Genomic DNA, 25,720 nt, shown 5'->3' on the forward strand with positions numbered 1-25,720 from the left:
GGTGCTGATGCTGGGAGTGGTGATTAACCCCCAGATGTTTGGCTTTACCTGTAGCGGGGTGACCGCCAGCATGGGGTCACGCTGGGACAGGCTGTGACCTTGCTGTCCCTTCAGCTAACATGCCTCCCTTGTGAGCACTTTCTGAGAGTGACTCATGTACCACAGGCTGTTCAGGGTTTAAAAACGGCAGCAGATGGGTGACTTTTCCTTGCATGGATTTGGGTATTTTCAGGCATATTTTTCCAAATTTCTTCCTAAAATAACCTCTTCAGTTACCAGCAGTCAGCAGTGCCCTCCATTTGACTGTAAGCATAGCTGAAGGTTGCTCTCTTTCTCTGTGGTCACCCACCCTGCCCCTTGGCAGACACCGTGGGGAGAGGAAAAGAGCGTTTCTCATTAGGTCTCTCTTGTTTGCACAAAAACTCCTTTTGTTACAGAATATTTTCCACCCTGCAATCCCCAGGAGAGAGGGCCAAAATTAGGCTCCTTGCAAGCGAACGTGCGTTATCTTCGGTTTGCTTCTCTTTAGCCTGAGCAGAAATAAACATAACCCGAAGTTGTCTGCGTGTTTTTTGTTTTGGTTACCCTCTGCAAAGAAAATAAAATCTCCCATGCCGGTATCTCTGCCCACATGCCGTGCTGGAATGAGTAAGGTGTTCATGGAAAAACTGGGCAGGGTAGGAGCCATGTGGCTTTTACATGGGAAAGCAAATTCAGCGCCAAGCCCAGGAGAACCGAAGTGCTCAGAAAAAGCAATGGAAAGCAGTGAATCTATGCTTTGATGTGTTACCTGCTCTTTCTCAGTGAGTTATGCCTATAGAAAGGCTAAAATTTTGCATGCTACACACATATATATATATATATATATATATGCATGGTGGAGTCTCTGTCAGGAGCTGGGTGAGGGACAGTGCGGCAAAGCTTGAGCATGGGATCTTCTGCCTGCATCAGGTGCAAGGTAAAAGGTGCTGTGTAGGCTGGGAATGAGCATTGATTTGTGGTTGCAGGAGCTGGTTTTGGTATGCGTTACCCACTTGCTTGCACATATCTACTGCTGGTCCAAAATTGAGGGCTTTTTCAGAAAAACAGCTGTCCTTGTATGACAGAACTTTTTCACAAGCTCGTATGTGTAAGCGTGATAAGCAATCCCCAATAGAATGAAAGGCGACAAAAATTAAGGCAACCAAGGAAATTATGCAACTAGTATTTCAGAACCACCTGGACCCTCTGATTGAGAAAGTTGTTGCTGTTTTGTTTTGTTTTGTTTTGTTTAAACTTGGACATGCCTGCAGCAAGGATTCCCAAAGGAACCCAAGTGCATCAAGCACTTGTTTCAGTGGGATTTCATCTCCTAACTGATTTCTGTTCCTTTGAACATCCCAGTTCAACCCGGAGAGGAGCATTTTAGGAAGTTCAGACCTCTCTGTGTTACAGCAAGTCTTGTGAAGCACAGTATGCCTATGGACATGTGACATTTCCTTCCTTTCCTCTTTGCAGAAGAGGTAAAACCGTACCCAGCAAATGGAGTGAATACAACATATCCAGAATCCCGCTATACTTCAGACTACTTCATTAGTAAGTCTCAATTACCAGTGTCATTCTGGTGCTTCCAGGCCTGAAAGTGTCACCTATTAGAGGTTTGCCTGCATCACATGAGGACTGCACCATGCAGCTGTTGCTCTGTCGTGGCAGAGCACGCAAAGTGTGTAATTTTGTCTTTCGTAGTGGTTTGGGTTTATTTAGAAGCCATCTGCCTTTTTTGGTGACTGCTTTGAGGTGCCATGATCTGCAAACACGATTTGTTTGAAGCTGTAGCTCGGAGGATGTGAAGAGTGACCTTAACACTTCAGAACACTGGCAGTTTTTTAAAAACCTACTAAAGAAGGGAGGGAATGGGGGAAGAGGGCTTAATTCTGGATAGCTGAGGTAAGAGCCGAGCAAGGAAAGGGATGAGTCACCAATCTGGACTCCTGCACATCCCATTGCCATTGGTTTGGAGATGTTCTTTAAGGGCATTTGAAATCTGTGATGTATTTCATGAACCAGCAAAAAGAAACAGCTCACTGAATTGGGATTCCAGGCTCTGGCCAGTGAGGAGAAGTGACTGTGGAAGTGACTCATCTATTACAATCATCAGTGGTTCTTTGCCCGATGTCTCCTTTGCTAAGACTATGCTCCTCAGGATTTTCCAGCTTTTTCCCACTAGCACCTTGCTCGAGAGGCGCTTGGCATAAAGCGCCCTGATGATGGTTGAGGATGTCTTATTTTTTTAAATTGCTGCAATTATAAGACACCACCTCTCTGTAGCTTTTCGAAACCTTACTCGAAATTAGTGCCCGATTGTGCCAGGTATTTTATATCCAAAGGCAGTTTCTCTTGCACTGCAGACCTCAAATCTCAGGGTGTTTTGGGAGACTGGAGGGGGAGAGAGCAGCACTGTAGTTTCTTTGAGCTCTTTGAGTTTGGGTGGCTTTCTGACGCTTCTGTTCTGCCGGCAGGTTATGGCATCGAGCATGCACAGTGTGTACCTCCCTCCGAGTTTTCCGAGCCCAGCTTCATCACAGAGTCCTACCAGACCCTCCATCCCATCAGCTCGGAAGAGCTCCTGTCCCTCAAGTATGAGAATGACTATCCCTCGGTCATCCTGCGTGACCCGGTGCAGACAGACTCCCTGCAGACAGACTACTTCACGATCAAGCAAGAAGTAGTAACGCCAGATAACATGTGCATGGGACGTGCCAGCCGAGGTAAAGCTGAGGATCTCCGAGGGTTTGGTTGGGTTATTGCTATTCTACCTATATCAACAGAAGTGCTGCTTTCCCTTCTGTAGGAGATAGTGCTTTGGGGGCACCCAGGCCATCAGGGAGCCGTGCAATGCCGGTAACGAAGCCATTTCCCAACAGATATATTTTACAGCCTTGAACTTCCAGATGGATTCCCTGATGGTTTTGAGCCCTCCCTGCCTTTCTCTCCAGGGAAAACATGAAGAAGGTCTTTCTTTTCTCTACTCTGCTGCCTGTTTTTACAACATCTGCAAAAATACAGCATTTCTGGGTCTGTACTTTGATGTCAGACTTGAATGAAGTTGAAATAGGCTTTAAGGTTATTAGGGAGGACAGACTGCTGTGTGGTTGTATAAATCTCATTTTCCTAGGAGACCAGGCAAAACCCCACAAATTCTTCACAACCTTCTCATCAGGAATTACTGTCCAAGGCTCTGAAGGGTTTTACACTTGATGATCCAGAGTCTTTATCTGTTTTCTCTGCTGATTTTGATGGCTGTTTGCTTGAACTGATAATCTGTTCTGATGAACCCAAGCCCTGTGCTTTGTTAGGAGATGCAGATGCCATGGGTTCAGTCAGCAACAGAGCTGAAGGACCCCCTGAATCCTTGTGCTTCAACACTACATCTCCAAAGAGTTGTAGATACATGATTCCTGTTAGAGATGATGGGATTTAAACACCTAAACACTTTTGAGGATCTGAGCCCAAATACCTTTTCAATTAATATTATTAAATTCTGAACACATGGGGCCCAGATGCCCGACTACTTTGTAATTACATCACTTAATGCAAGGCTGAGGATCTGGCTCACGGTATATATTCAAAGCAAAAGTTTAATCCATAGAGCTCAAAGCCACTTACAAAGGGCTATCATTATCTCCTGATTCCAGGTAGGGAACCTGAGGCATGGGGAAGAGATCTGACCTGCCTGCGATCGCGCCCTGAATAGAATCCAGGTGTCCCCATGCCTAAAATTCATTATAGTAATGTGTTGCTGTGAGCCAGGTTTGATGTTGAACATTTAAACCCATTCATCCAGCAATGAGAGCTGAAGATGTGCTGGTTCCCTGTGGAAGCTAGAGCCCCTTTGCAGGTCCGCATCACATACGTGTTGCTCAGTGGAGCTCATTTTAAGTTTCTCATTCTTTTTCCAAGCTGGGAGAGCTAATGACAGGAAAGTTGTTATTTGTATTATTACCTCTGCTTCTGCTGCTGGCTGAGTGTTAATAGGAGAGAGGTGACTTAGACGATACAGTGAGCCAAAAGGGCAGCAGTGTTACAATTTTAGGTAAGCTCCTCTTTCTGGGCTTGTTTTTCTGGCTGTCTTTCATCAGTGTCTTTCCCTTTTCTTGACCTTTTCTTTAACATAGGTGATTTCGTAATAATTGTCACTGAAACGCAATGATTCAGGCATGCTTTTGCAATTGTACCTGGAGCCTGTCTCAGTGGCAAGCCTAAAAAGGCTCTAGGGGAGGGAGGAAAGAGCCCTTAACTCAGCGCTGGGGACCAGAGGGCCCCTGGTGTTAGCAAACACTTTAACATACTGATTGCAGTTGAAGAAATGCAACAGGCTACGGCCGCGCTTACACTAACGCTCCATTTCAGCCATGTAGAAGGGCCTTTGGGTGGCATTAATCCTCCCAGAGTGGTATAAAGAAGCCTTAATATAAAGCAGAGTCCACTTTATTTATATTTATGTACATCTTTACCTTCCCCTGCATTAAAAGGTTAGTCTGCCATGAAGTAAAGCGCTTCGAGCAGTGTGAAATTCAGGATGAAGGTTTTCCAGACAGTCGCCTTTTGCCTTTCTTTGTGTGGGCTTTAGGAATTAATTTTGTGGTCCCACCAGAGTTGTTTGACTTTGCCTTATCAGTGAGGGCGTCTGGTTGGAGAGTATAGCTGCCAAACTCTTAACAAATTTCTCCTGACTAGGTACAAGGCGTGATTTTTCCAAAGGCTCACGTTTAGGTCAAATTTAGGTGAATTTTCAAATAAATGACCCAAGTCACGTCTCCGACACGGTGGCTGTTCATCTGGCAGACTTTTAATTCCTTTTCTAAACGAGCTTGTGCTGCAGCACTTCTCAGGGAAGTGGTTATGCCAATTAATGAACATGCACAAAGCGGTGTTAATTTCCCCCTGGCAGGATTCAGGAAGTGATTGAAGTGTATTCTGGGAAATTCTCAAAAAACTAAAAGCAAAAAATAAAATTACTTTGAAGCATGGATATTACCAGCAGAATCAAGCCAACGGTTCCAAACTTCAGATGATTCTGGGCCAGCAATCAGGGCAGAGCCCACGGTAGTTGTGTCTTTTCACAGCAAGTGCTCGTCAAACTACAACACAACAAATATTTGGGGGAGCATGCCAGCATCCTTCCACGTTCCTGTTCCCCTGTGATTTACTATCTGGGCCCAAGCTGCGGGTAGCTCTGCCAGTGGAAATTTCTCCAGGAGTTCTTGCACAATCCCAGCAGCTGTTTTTAGCCCAGTTTGGGAAATTAGTGAACTTGAATGATCCTGTTACGCTCTTAGTTTGTCAGTAAAGATGTTGAGCAATCGTCAGTGTACGGGAGATCAGAGAGAGCAATTTCAGTTTGTTCTTTGGATCCTTTTTTAGCTCTCAGTTTTAAGTACAGAGGGTATACTTCTGCTGTCCCTAGTGGGTGTAAATCAGCACAGCACTGCTGAGGATCTGTCCTCTCATGTTCTGGTCTGTACTAAAAATACCCCAGAGAGTAGCCTTGATACAACCCAGCTGTGTTCACCTTACCAGAACTGGAAAAATAGCTGTTTGAGCTCTCAGCCTTTTGCTCTCCTCCTCCATCAAATCTGCTGCTGTTTGGGGATTTGGGGGTGGAAGCTGGTTGTAACATATGGCAATAAAAGGCTGCTGTATAGTTTTGCAGGAAACATCAAAAGTATAGAAGCTGGGTGTCCAGTGCCCTTGAACATGCCTGAGAGGCATTTATATAGATATAATACAGGACTTACTGGACACCCATATCTCTCAGCAGCAAGAGGTCCTGGCACCTGAACTGAGCCTTGAATATCTGTCTAAAGTGGATTATTTCTCTGCTGTTGACTTTTTGAAACAGGAGACAATTTCCAGTTAGCCCCAGGCATCAGTCTTGTGTAGAGAGTGGGTTTTTCCCCTGACTCTGCCTTGCTTTGCTGCCTGAACTTCTTTGGGGCTCAGGTAGCCTTGCTCTGAATTACAAAGATAATAAAAGTATCCCAGTTTCAGGCCATACTTTCGAGTTTGTTTGGAGAGAAGGCATGGTGGGACAGTGACATTTGCCCAGTTGCCTTCTGCCCGTGCAGCGGGCTGGCAAAACATCCTTCTCCTGGCTGTGGCAAGCTAAGGATCCCTGTGCTGGCCAAGCCCATCTCACATGTCCTTCCTTCTCACCAGGTAAACTGGGCGGCCAGGACTCCTTCGAGAGCATAGAGAGCTACGACAGCTGCGACCGCCTGACGCAGTCCTGGAGCAGCCAGTCCTCCTTCCAGAGCCTGCAGCGTGTCCCTTCCTACGACAGCTTCGACTCGGAGGACTACCCCACCGCCCTGCCCAACCACAAGCCCAAGGGCACCTTCAAGGACTATGTTCGAGATCGGGCCGATATGAACAAGGACAAGCCTGTCATTCCTGCTGCTGCCCTTGCTGGCTACACAGGTAGGGTCACACTCCTCAGGAAAACAGCCTCTCTGCTGAGCGCCTTGGGTAGAGCCTCTCCATCTGGGGAGAGGGCAGAGCCTCCAGGGGCTCTGGGTTGCCCAGCATCTCAGCGGGCTGTGAGTGAGGGGTTTTGGGGTGTCTCTGGGCTCAGACACATGCATGTGGGCACAGCTGAGAGCATGCAGCCCCCCTCCCGAGGCTGCGTGTCCTTCACACGTGGGCCTTCCAGACCTCATGGAGAATATAGGACCTGACTGAACGCTGGGCATTTGGTGCCTCCTGGTTGAGTCTGGAAGGAATTGGTGCCCGGTTTGTGTTGAGAACACAAGATAGTAGAAAGCCCACGTTTCCCCCTGCTGACACTTCTATGCAGCCTGCTGGCCAGTTGCTCGTGGTCTCCTGCCTCAGGCAGGAGCGGCTCCATTTCTGGCATTGCTGTGTGTGATGAAGTGATCTCCCCTTTTGCCAGGGAGGAAGCACTTGGTTTTGCTCTTTACCTTGATGAGAGGCAGGGATGGGATGGTGCCAAAGCAGACCCAAACATTTTCCCTTCCCTGCACTGGGAGAGATGAGAAGGGGATAGGCCATGGAAACTCCAGCTTTTTATATGTCAGCCCTCCAGCAATCTGGCATCTCCCTGGAGAGGAACCTGGTGGGATGGAGCTTCCAGCTAAAATTGAGATAATCCTTTCCAGTCCTTCTGTGCCATGTCTTTTCCCTGTACTATAAGTAAAATTCACAGGGCAGCCTCCTGCCAGTTCCCTTTTCCCTTGTACATACTGATGTCTCCTGCCCCAGCTGGTAGCAGCTGTGGCCCAGAGGAGCCAAGCGTGGAAATAGTTTGTGCAGATAAAGATCATCAAAAGGTTCAGAGCAGATCCTGAGGTGTGACTGTCCCTGAAATCTCCTCCCACGCATGGCTCATCTTAGGGCTGATATCTAGTTTTTCGTGAGGGGGGAAGAGATGCAGAGGGGAGGAGAGGTGGAGAGATAATTTTAGGAGCTATGTGTAAAAAAGGAAGTGGTTTGTTACTATAGCTTTAGTTAGAAAGAAAGCTCAGCTCTGCCTGCTGAATGAGCCTGTTTAAACCAAGTCTATGCAAAATAAAAGTGTGCTCTGCTATTCCTGAATGGTTTTTGCCTGGGGGATGTGGTGCGGAGAGGCATGAGTGGTAGGAGGGGCCGTGCTGCAGGACACCATCCTCTGCCATGGCACAGAAGGTGATGTTCCTAAGAGACGAGACCAGTGAGCAGAACTTGCAATTTTTATTCCTATTTTCTCCTGATAATGCCTTTCACTATGGCTTGTGGAAGTGTTTTGGGTACCCAGTGCCTGAGCAGGAGCATTGGTTGCATGTTAACAGCTGGGGAAACTGAGGCACGGAGGCACTGGCAAAACCAGGAGTTTTATTTTCCAAGCTGGACGTTTCCCTCCACATTTGCTGTAGCTCATGGAGAAGAGCCGCCCCCGGAGAGAGGTGGTGTTCCCAGCTCCCTCTGCGAGCGAGGAGCCCAAGTCGGCGGCTGGAGCCTGTGTTTTGCCAAGGAGTATTAGCACCCCAAAGAGTGTCCTTGGATTCCTGCCACCAGGAAGGGGGGACTTTGGTTAATGCAATGCCAGAGCACACTTCCAAACGCTTTGCACTGCATAACATTTTCCCTTGCCTCATTTCAAACCCCATTTTGAGCCGGAAAGATAATCCCTTGGCCCAGGCATTTCGGTGTGATCAATAAGTGGGAGTGCCTGATTATTTTTTTTTTGCATTGCTTCACTTGAAAAGCTTTAAATGGAGAGAGGAAAATCAGAGGTTTCCAGAATCAGCAGTCACTTGGAAATCCTTGGGCTGGAGCTCTGCTTGCTTGCTCCAAAGGCTGCTAAGCAATAATTCAGTCCTCAAACCACCACAGCCTGCATTTACTGTTGGGAGCAATCTTTGGACAGATGATCTTTGCAGGCACATGACTCCAGAGATGTCCTCTGTCCCTTTTTAAAGCTTACTGACCTGTCAGCACCTTACATTTTCTGTGCAAAGGGAGCCCAGCGTGGGTGCAAAGCGAAGCCGGGTTGCTGTGAAAGCAGGTCACAGCAAGCACAAGTGAGAACATGTTGCATTACAAACTGGAGGAGAGCTGGGCACTCTCAAAACTATTTTGTATTGGTGTATTTCTGGAAAAAAAATAATAAAATGCAGGCTGGCCACTGAGAAGTGCTGGACCTCTTTCTTGGGCCAGCTGAGCAAGGGGTGTGGGGATTTGCAGGAGAACTCGTAGGTTCTTCTTTTTATGCTTTGCTTTACATTACTTTTACTTTACTCGGGGGAGGAAGTGCTGTCTAGCAGCTAAAGCAGAGGAACTTAAAGTCTGGGCTCTGCAGCTCTGGTGAGGAGGTGGAGCCTCAAGTTGAGCGGAGCAGGGGATTACCAGCCCAGGGTCCCAAAGTCTCACTCAGATGATGCCTCGAGCACATGTCCACCGCCAGGGACCAGCCCGTGGGGCACCCAACAGACCCGCCACTCTCACTTCTTCAGGCTGGAAGGGTGAAACCTGGGACATCACATCCTTCATCTCCAGAGCTCTCTGGTTTGGCTTTAAGAACTCGACAATAGTGTTCAGGTTTTGTTACCGAGGGCCTGTTTTGCCAGCGGGCCAGGGAGGTGGCACAGTGCTTTATCGCAGCCGCGGCACATCTCTGATGGTATCTGCCCTAAGAGGCGCATGCTTTGGTGAGAAGGTGCATTTTGGCGGAAGCTCTGTTTGCGTTTGATGTGTTCTTCACTCAGCTCGCAAGCAGCTTTTCAAAGCTGCGTTATCTGCCCCCACATCTTGACCTAATTTAACAAGTTGCCATGGTTGCTCAGATAGAGGTTGATGCAATTTTCTTATCTTTTTTGAGGAGAAATGTAATTGCTCAGGAGTTGATGAACTTCAGTTTCCATAGCTGCAGGGAGGGCCAGCTCTGGACACCTCTGGTTTAGGGGCCAGCTCTCTCAAAGCTTGGCCAGCTTGAGTGTTACATTAAGCCAGATTTATTTCTTTTTATTGACACAACCTAGGAAACAGAGACAGAATGAATCTATTAAATTTGGGTAAATGGTGTGTTTGGATGCAGCTTCTCTGCAGGCTCAGCCTCACACTGGCTTAGCTGAGCTCAGTTCAAGGTCCCTCGTTCATGCAGCATTTGGTGTGGGTGGGTGGCTCGTGCTGGGTGCATGCTGGCACGTGGACATATACTCCTCCATACCTGAGCCCAGCAGGGCTAAATTAAGTTCAGCTTTGCCTCCATGCCACCTGCAGCTGTGCCATAGCTGGATCCTGCAAGCCACTGTCTCCGATGGGTACTGCGGCCTCCAGCCCCTCTTGTGAGACCTGACACCCCATGGATAAATGCAGTCGAGGAGCGAGCAGCCCGTGCAGAGGGCCTGTGGTGGGGGTCTGACCACATTGGTCTTTTCTTTGCTCTTTCTGTCCTACATTTGCTTTTCCACTACACTGACCTACTTGTGCTGCTGCCCTCCTGGCGATGCCGGTCCAGCAGTGGTTCAGATCCTCCCTCTGCCCCTGTGGTTGGCGATAGCCAGTCCGGGCTGAAGTGGTTTTGGCTTTTCTTGGGTGCCCCCAAAGCACCTGCATGGGTTTCTAGCCAAGATGTGTTTGTTTGTTTTGTGACACGTAGGACCTCAGCATCGTCTGTGCAGGCCAGGGCTTTCCATCGCAGGGTGTTGTCTGCACTGCCACACTGCCAGAGCTGGGATGGGCCGGGCTGCTGCTCTGCGGAGCTCAACAGACAGAGCAGAGCCATTCCCCTCGTGTTTGAGAGGCAGAGGGAGGAAAGAAGGATAAGAAAGGTGAAGCGAGCATGCCCCGAACTGTGAGCCTTCCTCTGCAAGGCTGGGTTTGCATTTGTGATGCTGTCCTTTCTTATCGACCTGGTTGGGAAGTTGCTGTTTACAGCACCTAAAGAGTTAATGCCCCCTTCCCAGCTAATACCGCACATGACCTGAGTGTTTCTCTTAGCAACAGATTGATGCTATCTTCATTGTCATGCTGCCCTGAAGACTGAAAATAGTGCAGTAGTGCAGGGAATAGCCACCTCTCGCAGATGCTATCTCACCCCAGCACCCAGGAGCGCTTCTGTCTACCAAAGGGTTTCGCCCAGGCTAGATTCAGCCCTGATCCTTGCTATCAGCATTCGCAGTACCCCATCGACAGGGCCCAAATCTGCCTGCTAAACCCATCTGCCCTGTCTGAATTGTCTGTGGTGCAGAGCCTGAAGCCTTCAACAAGGCTCCGTTTCTGAGCGATGCTTATCTGTGACATAGAAGTGAAAGCACGCAGCTGCTGTTTTGCAAGAAAGTCAGGTCAGTGCCAAAGAAAGTGGGTCTCTTTCAAGAGAGCTTGTGTGCTGTTTCTCCTCTTCTTGTTGCCCGTGCTGCTCCTGAAGCTTCCACCAGCAGGCTCCCCAGCTGTGCTGTGGCCATCAGCATCTGAAAATCCACCAGATGTTGCCTTTTGGGCCCCTCTCCCACCATGGTCCAGTGATCTGGCTGCCCTTGACATCCAGAGCTTGTGCAGCAGCTTTTCTAGAAACATCAGCATCCTTCCTGCCTGCTTGCCTGCACTTCTGGAGAAGCGTGCCTGCATGTGCATCCATAGCCACTTGTATATTGAGTTAGGGGAATTTGGAGATGCAGTCAGCTGCCCCAGGATTCAGAAGCAGCGCAGCAGCACCTCAGTTCCCTGGGCGATGCAGGGGGTAGTGTTAACTCTCTCCCTCTGGGTCCTACCCTTAAGCTGCCCTTGCAGGGTGACTGCAAGTGTGACCAGCCAGCGGCTCCTGCCCGCTTTCTGCCTCCACTGCGGCGCCTGCCTGGGCTGAGCAGCCCTTCTCGCCTCCGCAAGGTGGGGAGCTCGAGGGTGGGGCTCGGGGCTGGTTCAGTGGCTCCTGCTCCACCTGCCAGACATGTGCAAATGACAGTGAAATCAGCCCCACGCAATGCTGCCCGACCGTGACAGCACCTCAGCTCTCACCAGAGCTGCTGCAGCCACTGGCAGCACCTTCTCTGCACCCCAGAGGCTTTGTCTCTCCTTCGAGCAACGAGCTGGAGCATTTAAACTACAGCTCTTGGCCTGCAGGACCACCTTCAGGGGGTGATGTGAAGCTCGCAAAACCTCTTGTGCTTTGCCAGATGCCTCTGGAGTGAGACCAGTCCTCCCAGCATGTTCTTCCTCGAAACAGTTGATGCATCAGGAAAGCAGAACTGGCCCACAGTGGCCTGCCTGGCTGCTCTCCTGTCTACAAGCATGACCAAAAAGCATGTGGCTCCCCAAGAAAGGTGCTTTCTGGGGGCTTCCCTGCTTTCTTCATGCCTTCTTTTTGGAGATGCTTCCAGCCGAGCTCCGTCGCTGCCCTCCCACCCATACAAAGCTGGCACTTCACCGTGGCGTGACCTGCACCAGAGCTTGGGAGGAGGTGCTTGAGCCTGGCCTAATGAGGGAGTGATGGGGATGAGCTTTGCCATCGCCCAACACAGTGTGAGAAATTGGGGACCTCCAGTGCAACAGTGACGGGGGCTTGGGCAGGGTGGGCACATGAGTGAGGCGAAGGCTGTTTTGGAGACACTGCTGTGCCCAATTGTTTTGTTGAGTTGGAACCACAAACCACAGAGTGAAAAGCATAGGTACGCCCCTTTTTTTTTCTTCAGTAGGGTTTTTTTTTTTTCTTGTTGTTTGAAAGAAGGAAAACAAAACAGAGGCCGTTGAGAGGGGTGGGGGTGTGAAACTGTCTTGAGAGAGAGTGCAGATGACGCGTTTCTGGGCATGGCGCGGATGCCTGTCTGCCCCAGCCGGGTGGTACCACCATCACCACACTGGTGGAAGCGGTTTCAAACCCCTCCAGAGCTGCTGGGTAGGAAGGTTGTAGGAGACCTCCAGTCCCAGCCAAGGGAGGATGGCACAGGGATGACGTGGCACCAAACCCTGGGCGCTGGGGACACCCACGGGTGCCATCGGAGGGCTGGTGTGGAGGAGGCACAGCTCAGCCTACGGTTCCGGCTAGAGCAGCCAGTTATCATCCGGTTTAAGAGGCATATTTTCCCCCTGACGCGGGAGAATTCCTGCAGTGTGTCAGTCCCTGCTGAAGGAGTCCCTTCAGTGCCACCAAGGCCAGACAGGGCCCCCATTGTGGCCCCGGCGGGCACTATTCTTAGCAGCCTTCACGAGTGCTGGAGGTCGTGGCAGGGCGGGAAGACATCTCACCACCCTTGTCTTTTGTGGAGCAGGGTCTGCCCCCGTTCCCCAGCCTGGGCTGGGCTCGCTCTGAGAAGTCCCTGGATGTGCACAGCAGGACCAGCGCCCTAAAAGGTGGCTTGTGTCCCTCCACCCCACGCTCGGGGCTGCATCTAAAAAACAGCCTGCGAGAACACTCCAGTGGTGGTTGTTTTTGGAGATAACCAAGGCAATTTTAGACTGGCTCTTAGGAAGGATTTCTGTGCAGAAGGGGTTGTTGGGTCTTGAAATGGGCTGCCCAGGGCAGCGGGGGGAGTCCCCATCCCTGGAGGGGTTGAAGAGTCGGGCTGAGCCAGCACTGAGTGGAGTTGGGAACGGTCAGGGTGAGGGTCATGGTTGGGCTGGAGGAGCTTCAAGGGCTTTTCCAACCCAGATGATTCTGGGATTCTGCAGCAGGTCGCGTGGTGGGATACACCGGCCGAACTATGCCAGCCGTGGGGTGGTCGGTGCGTGCTTGTGCCGCGAAACAATCTGGACCAGGTGTCGTGGTGGGGATTTCCAGCCCTGACCAGGGACAAGTGGAAGAGTTGAAGCAGAAAGGATGGAAAATGGGCGCTGCTCCCAGCTCCTGCGGGGGTGGAAGTTTTGGGTACTGAGACAAGGCCGTCAGCTTCATCCCTGCCCTCATAGCTTTGGGGACACGGCGTTGGCGGGGTGGCATCTCTGCCCGAGCCAAAGGTCACCGTGAAATCATTTTAAACATTGGGAAAAATAACTCGCAGCTCCTTGCTGGTGTGCAGAGTGAGCAAAAGCAGCTTATTACTGCAGATTGCTCTCCCAGCACTAATTACAGCTGTACTGGCCCACCAGATGATGTATGGACCTCCATCACCCCTTCCCTGATCATTTCACCTTCCTACCCTGCGGTCTCCCCAGAGCTGTTTTCGGGCACGCAGGCTCGGGCATGTGCCAGGGTTTGATTCCTGCCACCTCGAGCATCACCCGCCTGGCTGACACCTTACAGTGGTGTCTGCAGGGCCTCTTCTGCCTTCCCCTCTGGCAGGGCGTGTGTTTATAGGAGCTGAGACATGCCTGCAAGCCCTGCAGTAAACACATTCTTGACATAATTGCTTGTCCAACACAAAGGAATTTGGGGTTTTACACGTGTCCTGCAGGCAGCTTGGAATAGACCTTGGGAATCCCTGTTCCGAGGATGACACCGCTTCCTTCAAAATCCCAAAATACCCAGCAGAGTGGCACCCAGTGCAGTGGCAGGAGCCCTACCTTGCTTGCTGGAGAGAGGGCGAGGAGTTGCTGGGTTTCCCGACACCTCTCTGTGCCAGCTGGCAGCCGAGCTGTGAGCACCAAGTGTGAACTGCGCCGGCCTCTTGGCTCAGGGTTAATGACACTCAAACCTTGAAACGCTCCCACAGAGCCAGGGTGGCCCAGGGGTATTTTGAGGGCAGTTGCTTCCCCAAGAACCTGGTGCCTAGGTGATGGGTTTCCATCCGACTTATTCTGGGGAAGGAATTAAGAAAAAAATCCTTCTTCTTTGGTTGGGCAGGAGAGAAATTGGTGCCAGGTGATAAACATGATCTTGTGTCAGTCTTCTAAGACTGTTTCTCCGTTAACCCGATTTGGGTGTTGGATGCTGTGTATCTATAGGGAATTGGTGTAAAGTCAGATGGGCCAAGAGAAACCATCCCCATGTGAATTCACCTGTGATTCCCTGTGGAGGACCTCAGGCGGCTGAAATAACCTTTTTTCCCAGTGTTTTCTTGGTATTTAAAGCTTGCTGCTATAAATAGGTCTATGCTTTGAGATGCGGTGGCATTTCAGGCCAGGGTTTTGGCTCTTCCCTTTCGAAAGCGAGGTGAAGGCATCATCTGAATTTTTCCTCCCTCATTTTGGCGCGGATAACCCAGTCCATCCCTACCGGAGTGCGTGGTTGTGGAGTCAACGTCTTGGCAAGCTCCTGCCGAGAACGACAGGCTGGAGCCTTTCCCCACTGAGTGTCATCTTTCCATTTACAGGCTGAGAGATGCTGTGAGCTCCCTGCTTTGTCCTGCCCGTGGCTGTTCGATAACCCCCAGGGCTTGGCGGAGGACCTGGTCCCTGAAAAACTCTGGAGCTGTTCCTTAGGGATAACAGGAGGGAAATAATTTGGGGAAGGCTGGACGGCGCACAGTGATTCCCCTGTCCTGCAGCCAGCTCTCTCATTTCCTCCTCCCCAGCAGCTTGTCTGCTTTTGAGTCATTTTAAACCTTGTGGAAAAGGGGGAACAGCCCTTTCTTCCCTTGGCGGGCTATCCCACAGCCACAGCTCTGACAGCCTTCATTGTCATTCATGGAAATAGGCTGTTCTCCATCCTTTTTTCTGAGTAAACTCTTTTTTTTCCCCGCTTGAAGCTTGCGCTCATTGCTGTAAGCAGGCGGATTTACCCCAGCCTGACATCCTAACCCAGCCTGTGCAGTTCTTTCTGCGATAAATCATTCTTTCTAACCTCTGGCTGTGTTTATTATTATTGTCATTCTTATTATTGGTGATATATTCTAAGCTGCGTTCAAAACATGGCAAAATCTCGCCCAAAACATGTTGCCCAGAGCTAAGTGCAATATTTTGGGTGCGGCCACATTTGGAAGTTGCTCATCAAAGAGATTTTGGCTTGAGGGCTTCTCCTCTACCTTTGATTGGGACACAAATGCAAAAAAGAGATAAGTATTTTGAAATCGCTCCACGTACACCACTAATCCAAGCCAAAACTGGGCTGTGAAGCCATGAGCTCGCAGCAGGGTGCACAGGGTCCTGCAGGATAGATGGGTCAGGCTCAGGATGCCGAGACAGATCGCTGTTGGCCACAGTTAGCACCCAGGGGAGGGATGGAGAGGGCAGAGTTGCAAGGAGAGGCTGAATGTCCGTGGTGTGGGATGCTGCGTGCCGCCTCGTGCCTCTCCCGGCTTAAGGGAACAGCCTTGAGGAGGTTTGCTTATGGCTTTGCTAAGACAGTGCCAAGACTGTGCTGGGGAGATCCACCACTGCGGAGCTGGTGAGATCTGTCTGCCGAGCCCCTGCCTTCCCCGTGCTGAGCTCTGCGAGCCAGCAGAGCCCGTTCCTGCAGCAACACGCCCTGGAAAGAGGCCAAATAATTTTCATACCTGGGTCCCCCCTTATCTCGGTTAAACAGCGACGGAGCAAAGAGTCAAGGTCGGGAAGCAGGAGTCTGCCGGAGTTCATATGATGGCCAGCAGCTTTTTGGCACAGAGGAAATGGGGGTGCTCTTGTGCCAAGACAATGACTCTTCACTGTTTGGATGCCAGCAAAATAATCCTATTTATGTAACTCGAAGTAAAGCATTCCAGTGCGTGAATATTCAGCTCTTACTGCAAATAGGAAGCTCTTTTACCTGCAGGATTTAACTCTCCAACTGTCATCTCAGCCTAGATCTTGCCCTGTGGCACTGTTGGGTTTTTTATGATAGGAAAAGGTTTTAATTTTCCAGTGATCACTGTTTGCATGTGATTTTTTTTTTTTTCAGTCCCCTGGGATAGAAGGGACCGTGCTTTTCCTGGCATTAACATCTCATGTTTCCTTTGTCTTTCTAGGCAGTGGACCCATCCAACTGTGGCAATTCCTGCTGGAACTGCTCACTGACAAGTCCTGTCAGTCCTTCATCAGCTGGACGGGTGACGGCTGGGAATTCAAACTTTCTGACCCAGACGAGGTAGAGTGCCGTGGAATTAAGTGCAGAGCCTAAATGCCACTGAAATATTGGTGTGGATAATCCTCCCCCCCTCCCTTCAGGGCAGTCATGTTGTTCTGGTCTTGGGGAAAAGTGAATTGGAGTCCAGCTGAAAACCTGTTAAAGACTGGGCTGCAGTAATACTTAGGAAGCAGTAATTTGTGCCCAAAGCTGGTGTGAAGTAGTTGAAACACTGTAGGGGTATGTATTGCCAAAGCAAAGAAAATAGGGTGTGTACAGGTGGTGGGGGGCTTCCCACTGATCTGGGGGAACAGATGGGACATTGGTTCCTTTCCATGAATCCCCATAGAGTTGTCTGCAATGTTATGCCATTGCACGGAGGTTGGTTTTCCCAAATGTTAATGATTGTGACCCATCCGTATCCATCTTAAAGACAAAGGAAGTGCTCTCCCTTCCCTGGAGTCCGGCCCTGCTGCCTGATGGTTGCCCAACCAAGCCAGATTGATTTTTTTTCCCTTCCCTTCCCTTCCCTGTGACATCCATCCCCCCTTTGACTCTCCTCCCCCCTGTCCCAGGTGGCCAGACGATGGGGCAAGAGGAAAAACAAGCCCAAGATGAACTACGAGAAGCTGAGCCGCGGCTTGCGCTACTACTACGACAAGAACATCATCCACAAGACGGCCGGGAAACGCTACGTCTACCGTTTCGTCTGCGACCTGCAGAGCCTGCTGGGCTACACGCCCGAGGAGCTCCACGCCATGCTGGACGTCAAGCCCGATGCCGACGAGTGAAGGTGGCTGGCCGGGGCGGAGGGATCACCCCGTGGCATTTTGGAGAGTCAATGGGACCTTTTCTGTTGGTTCTTTTTTTATTTTTACTGTTATTTTTGTTGTTTTGTTTTTTTTAAAAGAGCAACTCAGATCTGATGCTTTGAGGATGTTGGGTGAGAGGGTGGCGGAAGAGACAAACTTTTATCCAAAACCTAAAAAGTTTGGTTCGGAGAAGGATGGGCTTGTTTTTTTCCTGAAAGCTCCAAGACAGGCTTTTTTTGGGGGTGAAATTCTGAGTTTTAAGAAAGCCAGAAAAATGTAGCTCACTTAAAAAAAACCCAAACCCCTCCCCATCCCTTGTTGTTTAGAAAAAATGTTATCCAATGTGGATCCCTTTGGTTTTTGTATTATTCGCACACAAACTGACAGTTCAGGAAATTACAGTGTTCCCGAGGATTTGAGGATTTTAAACTTTTTTGGGGGGTGGGGAGGGAGAACCAAAGTGGGGGAATATTCCTGCTTCGGGGAGGGGCAATATAGGAAAGAACCAAGAACTGTTTGTCGTTCTTGTTACATCACCTTTCTGTCAGTTGTCTTCTTTTCTACAAAAGACAGAATATTTGCTATAGGAGGGATCAAGACTCTTTTTTTTTTTTTTTTAAAAAAAAATTTGTTAAAGTTTTATTTTATTAAATTTTGTGCCAGTATTTTTTTTTAAATAGTCTTAAGCTCTAAGATGGTCTCAGTATTGCAATATTGTGTGTGTTTGTTTCTGTTATGCCAGCAGAGAGTTTTATCACAGTGAGGAAAAAGAAAAAAAAAAAACAAAAAAAAAAGAGTTTATGTAGACCCCACTGGAGAAGTGTAGCACTGCGACTCGGCATCTCCGAATCGTGTGTGAAGGAAAATTTTAACTCCAAACTGGCTCCTGGTGATGCTGGCTGGGTGTGTCGCTCTTGCTTCCAGTCCCACACGCTTTGCTCCACCGTTTGCTGATAAAGCTGGTTGAAATTTCCGCTTTTGTTGTTGTTGTTGAAAAAAGGGCCTTTCTGTACAGCTGCGTTTTGTGCATGAAACCTGTCAAGTTTTGTGGGGAAAATGTCTTTTTTGCATTTTCCAAACAACTTTTTTTGCTCAAGGAACACTTTTGGTGCTTTCAGAAAATTTGGGTGGGGTTTTTTTGTTTGTTTGTTTTGTTTTGTTTTTGAGGGGGAAAAGGGAGAAATTCCCATATTTTGAATGTGGTAAGTGGAAAATATGTAAGTTGGTTGGGGGCGAAAAAATCAGGAAAAAGTTGAAAAAACCAAAGGGAAATGTGCTTTTTTTCCTGTTTCGACCAGCTCTATCTTTATTGCTGTATGTCTAAATCAGCCTGGGCACACGCAGAAAGGAAATTGTCCTTGCAAATGGGTTCTTTACTGCTCTTTGTAAGCCTGATCCTGCAGACCCTGGCAGGGTGTGATTAACATGAAGCATATGACCGGTGTCGCTGGGGTAAACGGGAGGTCTCATGCGCTTGCCCGAGATGGTTGCAGGACCAGTCCTGGGGGGAGCTGCTCCCATCTGTCCTCCAAACCTTCAGGGACTCATTCAGAGGGGTAAATCCTGCGGCCCCCAGCACTTCCCAGGCTGCTCTGAGCAGACTGAGGCTCCCGACTGCCTTCGGGGTGGATCTGGTGTGAGTTAGAGCGCGGGGCAGTGAGCGTTTCTGTATCCAGATACAACCCCGAAGCCGGATCTTTGCGGATCCAAACGCCAAACGGGGTCTGTCACCCCTGAGAGCCACTGGGTTTTTTGTTTCTAAAGACAGTATTATGCGTTTGAACCAAAAGTACCTTCTTTTTGTGTTGTTTGTCTGTCCGTCTGTGTGCTTTAGGTAGTTGTGTTTGTTACAGAGGCACTGTGAGACAGCAGTGGGGGGCGAGGTGGGGAGAGGTTTGCCAGAGTTGCTCACCGGGCGGTGCCTGTGTAGTACAGGCTGATTTGTTGTGTCAGCAGGGCAGGGCTCTGTGCAAAAAGCCAAAATATTCAGCCATATAACCCCCCCCCGCACAGGAGCAGCGTTGGGGAGCTCAACCTCAGGGCCAGGTGATGTTCAGAGGTGCTGGGCTCTCCTCCACGTCCTCCAGACCTGGGGGCACCTCTGTATCCCCAGTTAGTCATTTTGAGGCAAGTCAACCCCAAAACTGCTGTGTGCTTAAAAAAAAAAAAAGGTGCTGGTGGAGGGGAAAGGAGTGGGCCAAGAGGGAGCTCCAGCCAAGGGGGATGAAAGCAGAAGGTGATTTAGGTGAGGGATGTTATTATGCTGTTAGCTCACAGGGCTGGGGCTGCGCATCATCCCACTGAGCATACGGGAAGAAAAGGGTGGGATGGACGGAAAGGAAGGAAAAAGGGGATGAAAGGAAGGTGAAAGGAACATGCACCAAAGGAGGAAAGGGACGCTGCCTGCTGGGAAGTTAAACTTCAGCTCAGCTCCAGGGGCAGATAGGGAGGATGGGAGAAAGCAGCTGGGCCGAGCTGGAGAGAGGAAAGGAAAACACAGATATTGTGGATGAAACCCCCCCCCACCAGCAAGGCATCGGGGCAGAGCTCGGCTGAAAAGGGACACAGAAATGTGCAGGGGAGGAGCAGTTCAAGAGCTTCCTGACAGGACACATCATACGGGTTGGATTTTCAGCAATCGGGTGGGTTTTTTTGGGCGGTTGGGGTTGCTGTCCTGCGTGCAGCTGCTGAGTGCCCTTAGCTTACCCTTCACAGGCCACTTCTAGCTGCGCTTTGGAAAATCCCTCTTACACCCTTAGAAAAGGGTTCCCTGTCTCCTGCCCTGGGCACCACGCCGCGTCCCAGGACATGCCTCCTGCTTCGCTCGGATGCTCCACTGCAGCTGAAGTGCCTTTTTCAAGCGGAAAACAGGGATAAAATTTCCCTCCGATGGAAGGAACCGCAGGTCCGGGTACCAACCCCATCCTTCTGCCAGGCTAAATCCCTTGTCTGCTCCACTGTGCTTATTTTTTCCAGGTTTCCAAGCTGAACCTGTGTGTTCTTTGTGATTTTAGGAAGGTGCTTTAAAGGTTAGGAAGGGCCAGTCGTGGAAAGCAGCTCTGTTTTTTGGAAGTAGCCCCTGGTTGGAGCTTCTCCATCGTTTCTCCCGGCTGTTTGCCATCACAGCTCGCAGCCTGTGTGCAAGTGCAGCCGGAAAAGTCCTAGGGACAGCAGGTTCATCATTTCCTGTTTTCTTCTATTTTTTTATTCCCAATCTAGAGACCATCCCGGAGAGGGCTGTGTGCTGTTTATACACTGGAAATTTGCAGATTTGTTCTTGTTCCTTTGGTTTGTTTCTTTCTTCTTTTTAACTGTATGTTGACTTTTGGCAAGGGGTGTGCTGGAACCCAAACCCTCTGACCTCCTGTTCTCTGAGGCCATGAAATTTTGGTTCTCACTTCCATGTGCTGGACCAGAAGGATGGGTTTGAGAGGGATGGTGGAGATCTGCCTGGGATGGGCCTCGCTCTTGTGCTGGTTTCTCTGCACGGGGCTGAGCTTCACCCTCAGCAGATACACACAGCTTTTAGAAGTTGGGTAATTTTGTCTTGTTTTGGAATGACTCAGGTGCTTTTGGTGATTTTTTTTAAAAATATTTTTCTGTGTTCTGCTTGTGATCTGCTCTTTTCTGTGCAGGGGCATGTCCCCTTGGCTTTCTGGCAGAACCTGAGTCCTACCTTGGGAGTGTAGCACTTGCAAACAGCTTTCTGGGGCCTCAGCAGTTGGTATTTGGGACCTCAGTAAAAGGAAAAAACCAAAAACCTGATGCAAAATGCAAGTGCTTTTCCTGCTGCCTGTCTCTCTTCCATCTCTGCATGCAGGGTGATCATAACCCGTGGACACTCGTGTGCGTGTGAGTGTAGATCCATTTTATTTCCACACTACCACCGTCCCGCTCCAGACGTGGTGTAATAACCACACAGGGCAGGAAATAAAAAATACTGTATGATGTAACCTCCTCATGTCTTTCCAAACCAACACCTCCAAATAAAAGGTCCCAGCAAGCACCGATAAATTCAGATGCTGCAGGAAACATCCCCATCTTCTGTCTCTTGCTCTTCTGGGGGGGTTTCTGTGAGGCTTTAGGGCTTGGTTGCTTGTTCCTCGTTAACGTTGCAAAATTTGGATGCCTTGGTGTGCTCTGCTCTCTGGTAGGGTCTATATAACATCCGTGAGCTGTTGTCTACATTCCAAAGAGGTTTAAATAAATGATAAATCTATGTATACATATATGTTATAATGGAATATCTCCAGGAATTAACTGCCTCAGTAAAAAAAAAAAAGTCTTTGTTTTGTTTTGTTTTGTTTTTACACATGGGATTTTTTTTTAAACTGATAAACATAGAAGAAGAAAAAAAAAAAGAGATTGTTATATTGTGCTGTTCGACTATTTTCCAACTTGTATTTTCATATAATTTATATTTTTTAAAAGTGGAAAAAAATTTTAAAAGCGAGATTAAAAAAAAGGAAAAAGCAGGTGCTTTTTAAAAAAACTGAGCTGAGGTAGCTTAGAGATGTAGCGATGTGTGTGTGTGTCCGTGTGTTGTGTTTTGTTTTGTTTTGTTTTGTTTTTAAAGGATACAAAAAAAAAAAAAATCCCTCCTACATTGAATTCTTAAAGAAGGAGGGGATTGGTTTTGTTTTAATTGCTGATGCTGGCACATCATTTTGCTGGAGAGTTTTTTATATACTGTAGCCTTATTTCATATCGTATTTTAAACCATGTGAAATTAAAAGAAGAATAATTCATAACCCTTGGTGTCAGACTGCTTATTCGTTGTCTTTGCTCTTTAAATTCAGGGAGCAAAGTGGAAAAACAATGCCAGAACTTAGGAACCCCAGCGACTTCTGTAGTTATTTTGCATTATTAAACAAAACTGTGTGGTGATAAGGAATAAGGGTCTGACTGGCATCGCAGCCTGTGGTCTCGGGGGGGTGGGAGGAGGGAGATGCTCCTCCACGCTGCTTTCCCAGGGGCAATTCCAGGGTTTCAAAATGGCTTGTCACCCCGAACCATCATGGGGAGCTTGGAATACCTGTGGTTTACCCCCTCAAATGACTTTTTATAGCAGTATTTTCTTCAGCAGGCTCTTGTGAAATGGGTGTAGCCAACTCAAAGAGCCGCCTGGCCACCGGCTCACCCTGATGCTGATGGGAAGATGCTGCTGGGCATCTGCTCTCCCACTTGAGCCCTCAGGCTGTGGCCTGTCAGGAGGAGAAATCAGCCTCTGGGCTTCTAAGAGATCAAATCACACCATTGTGCTTCAGATCTTTGAAAAGCATGTGTATTTTTATACATTATGTTTTCCCCGGTGAGTTTTACGCTGGCTCAAGTATTGCCTCGTCCTCACCAAGCCAGGAGGAAATCTGTGTCATCCCTAATTGGAGGCGGGGGGTTGATTGGGGCCCGTTGGCTTGTAGGTCTGGGAGTGGGGATTAATGAGCCCAGCGTCTCGAAGAGGTTCTCGGTCCGGGAGCCGATGCTTATTCATGGGGCTGGTGAGTTTGCATGGTGGGAAATTCCCAGAGGAATCTCAGTCTCCTTGATGCTCGTTTGCTTGAGTCAGCGTGAAGTGGATTAGACGCAGCGTTCCAAAACGCACCGCTCGGATTCGCTGGATACCAAGAAGGGGGGACGAGTCATCGGCACAGAGAGGATGCAACGGATGAATCTCCAGGATAAGGGATATTTATAATAACTCCATTTATAGTAGCTCAGCTTGCGGCCAGGCAGGAAGCAAGACGGCCCGGGGAAGGGCTGAAGGATCAGAGGTGGAGAACCGTGATGGTCCTCATGGCAGCCGCAGTGTGTCCCGGGCTGCCTGCAGACACCCGCGTGTTTCCAAAGCTCAGCTTACACCCGAGCTTAATGACACCAGGGTTGGCGAAGAGGCTGGGTGAGCCCCCAGAACAGGGACAGCCCTGGGAACGAGCCTGCTCCCTCCTTGGCTTGGAGACGCAGAGCCCCAAGCCGAGCCGCCATGGGACCTTGATCTTGCTGTAGCTTTTTTCATCGCAGCTGGAGCCGCCGGGCCAGGCTGTGTGGCCTCGTGCTCGGCAGAGCCCGGCCGCTCTGGGTAAATAAACAGTGAGCGCAGCTCCTTTCCCATCCGCCGCTTTCAAGTCTCCGTACAGTCGCTCCACGCCGGTGGCTTTTTGGTGGGGGGGAGCAGCTAAAAAGCCAAGAGGTGGCCGTGCCCCAGCTCTTCGAGGGGGTTTTGCCTTCGAGGGGAACACGCGGCTTGGATGCTGCTGGTCCGTGCAAGTGAGAGGGAAGGAGAGGAATTAAAAATTGAAGGGGAAGTGGAGCCACAGGCACCCAGCATCCCTTGTGCACACACACACTCCCACCCCCCCCAGCAATCACAGACAATTTCTTTAACGTTTGTGCTAAAAATACTAGCCGGGGGAAGCCCCCGCGCACCTGGGGTACCCCCTGGGGAAATGGTGGCCAACAGTTAACGGCCCCAGCGGGCGAGCACCCCACCTCCCTGCTGCCCTAAAGGAAGCACCGGGGGTGGCGGATGAAGGCAGCGCTCCCCCCTCGATGCCCCGGCTCTGTCCCCCCATCTCCTTTTCCCACGCTGAAGCTCTCCGTGCCGGCGCTGGCTGCAATAACCTGCTCAGGAGATTCGGGATGGGGATGTGGAGTTTGGGGAGGGAGCTGGAGCTCTTCCTCTGGGAAAAGCATCCCGGCCACAGCTCTGCACCCCCAAAAGCAGTCCCTAGCTGTTGCAGCAGTGCGTCCTGCAAACAGGCTGTTCATAAAAGAGCAGCGACATTGAGCTTAAGAGTGAAGGGGTTTGCTGGGAGGGATGAGCTCGCCAGCAGGAAAAACCTGCCTGTGCGGGGAATTGCACTTTTAGGAGGATTTTGCACGGCTTATTGACCCCAGGTGCTGTTGTGTGGCTGCTCAGGCGCGTGATTTAAACAAAGCCAGAGCAGCAAGCAGGGTTTTTCCAGACTCTAGCATATATATGTCCAGGGGTGTATGAGTCCCGCAGCGCAGCAGAGCAGGAGGCAGAGTATCCCCAGGGCTGGGGGTTGGAGTTTGCAGCGTGTGTGGGGGGGTCTGCACGCTCGAAAGCAGCCGCAAGCGCTGAGAGCTGCTGCTCTAAATAGAGGCCAGAGAGCACAACGAGTCTTTTTTCAGGCTGGTGTCTTGAAATGAGACATCTAAAGTGGCGCTTGAGGGAAATAAAGAGAGGTTAAAACAGGAACTGAAATTACTGAAGACTAAACTAAGGGAAGGGCTCTCTAGAAATCTCTGAAATAGAACAGGAGAGGTGGAAGGAGGCGGTGAAAGGGGAAAAATGTGAATATAGGGGAAGGCAGCAGGAGAGCGAGGTGTGAGGAGGCGGAATGGGGTGCTGCAGTGGCAAGGTGATGAGCTTTGCTTGGGGACGTGGGGCATGCACGCCCTTGCACACATTCTGTTCATGGCCAAGAGCTTGCTGGGGACAGCAAGGGCCTTACACCAGAATAACTGGGTCACTGGAAGGTATTTAGACACTTGGGCTCTATTTACGTGCCCGGGGCTCGCTGTGTCCGGGGTGGTGCTGCCGTGGGTGGTGCCGGGGGTGCCAGGGACGCCTTTCGGAGTCAGCACTTTCCGTTCCACGCGCTGTTTGCTTTCCGCGGCCGGCTCCCTCCCGCTGCGCCGAGGCCTCTGAACGTCGTCCAACAGCAACTTTCCGGCTCCTCCAGCGGCCCTTTCCCCTGCGCCGGCGAGCGCTGCCGTTCCCTGGCCTCGCTTGAAAGCCGGCCCCACAATGAGCTATTGTGCCAGGCTGCTCTGGAGGGGGGAAGGCAGCGACCGGGGCCAAAACCCAGCTGCTGGGGTGGGAGGGAATGTGCCTGCCAGCACCCAGCTGCCTCGTGGGGAGCCCAGGGCCGGGGACACTCCCCAAGATGCTGCTTCCCTGGGGTAGGGGATGCTCTCCAAAACACTCTGTCCCTGGGGTAGGGATGCTCCCAGAGATGCTGCATCCCTCTCTTGCCTGCAGCATCCCTTTGGGTTTGGGGTGGGAGCAGGACACTCATATTCCTGACTTGAGTTTATTTCTTCCTTAAGACAGCACTGTCTTTGCATGGGGTAAAACTGGGATGTCCTAAATTGCCCTTGATGGACCCAGAGTGATAAGACCTGCTGGCTGTCCCTCCATGCCCCAGCTCTGTGTGGTTTCTGAAGTGCCTTCCTACACCCCCTGTCTTCATCCCATCCCCTTCTCTTTCACGCCTCCTGCCATCCCAAACCCACCCTCTTCTGCTGCCCCTCCTGCCCGGGGTCATCCCTGTCCCCCTCCCTCCTACCTCCTCCTGCTCCAGCTCCGGCACCATGGAAAAGGCATCTCAGGAACGGTGCCATGTATTTTCAGCTTCGATTAATGACATTTACCAGCTGGAAACGGTGAGGCGAAGCCAGAGCCATGCAACCGGTTGGCTCAGTGCAGACCACCAGCGTGCCCGCCGCAGACCACCAGCGAGCTCAGGGCCCCGAGCCCAAACCCAAACAGCCCTGG

The 25,720-nt window shown here is 50.2% G+C and overlaps 1 protein-coding gene across 5 annotated transcripts in view; it reads left to right on the forward strand.

Moving 5' to 3' along the window:
- ETS1 (ETS proto-oncogene 1, transcription factor) overlaps window positions 1-21,944 on the forward strand; it is a 77,693-nt gene extending 55,749 nt beyond the window's left edge. For 3 of the 5 annotated variants that reach the window (XM_074927388.1, XM_074927391.1, XM_074927389.1), the window contains 5 exons: window positions 1,498-1,575; window positions 2,499-2,747; window positions 6,199-6,459; window positions 16,290-16,408; window positions 16,963-21,944. In XM_074927388.1, coding sequence (XP_074783489.1) covers window positions 1,498-1,575; window positions 2,499-2,747; window positions 6,199-6,459; window positions 16,290-16,408; window positions 16,963-17,178 — 923 coding nt within the window. In that variant the 3' untranslated portion in view covers window positions 17,179-21,944. The remainder of the gene's footprint in view (window positions 1-1,497; window positions 1,576-2,498; window positions 2,748-6,198; window positions 6,460-16,289; window positions 16,409-16,962) is intronic. The other 2 variants (XM_074927390.1, XM_074927392.1) reach the window with 2 other exon arrangements.
- Window positions 21,945-25,720: the final 3,776 nt, after the last annotated feature.

The sequence above is a fragment of the Athene noctua genome, chromosome 26, assembly GCF_965140245.1.
Source record: "Athene noctua chromosome 26, bAthNoc1.hap1.1, whole genome shotgun sequence".
Classification (NCBI taxonomy): domain Eukaryota; kingdom Metazoa; phylum Chordata; class Aves; order Strigiformes; family Strigidae; genus Athene; species Athene noctua.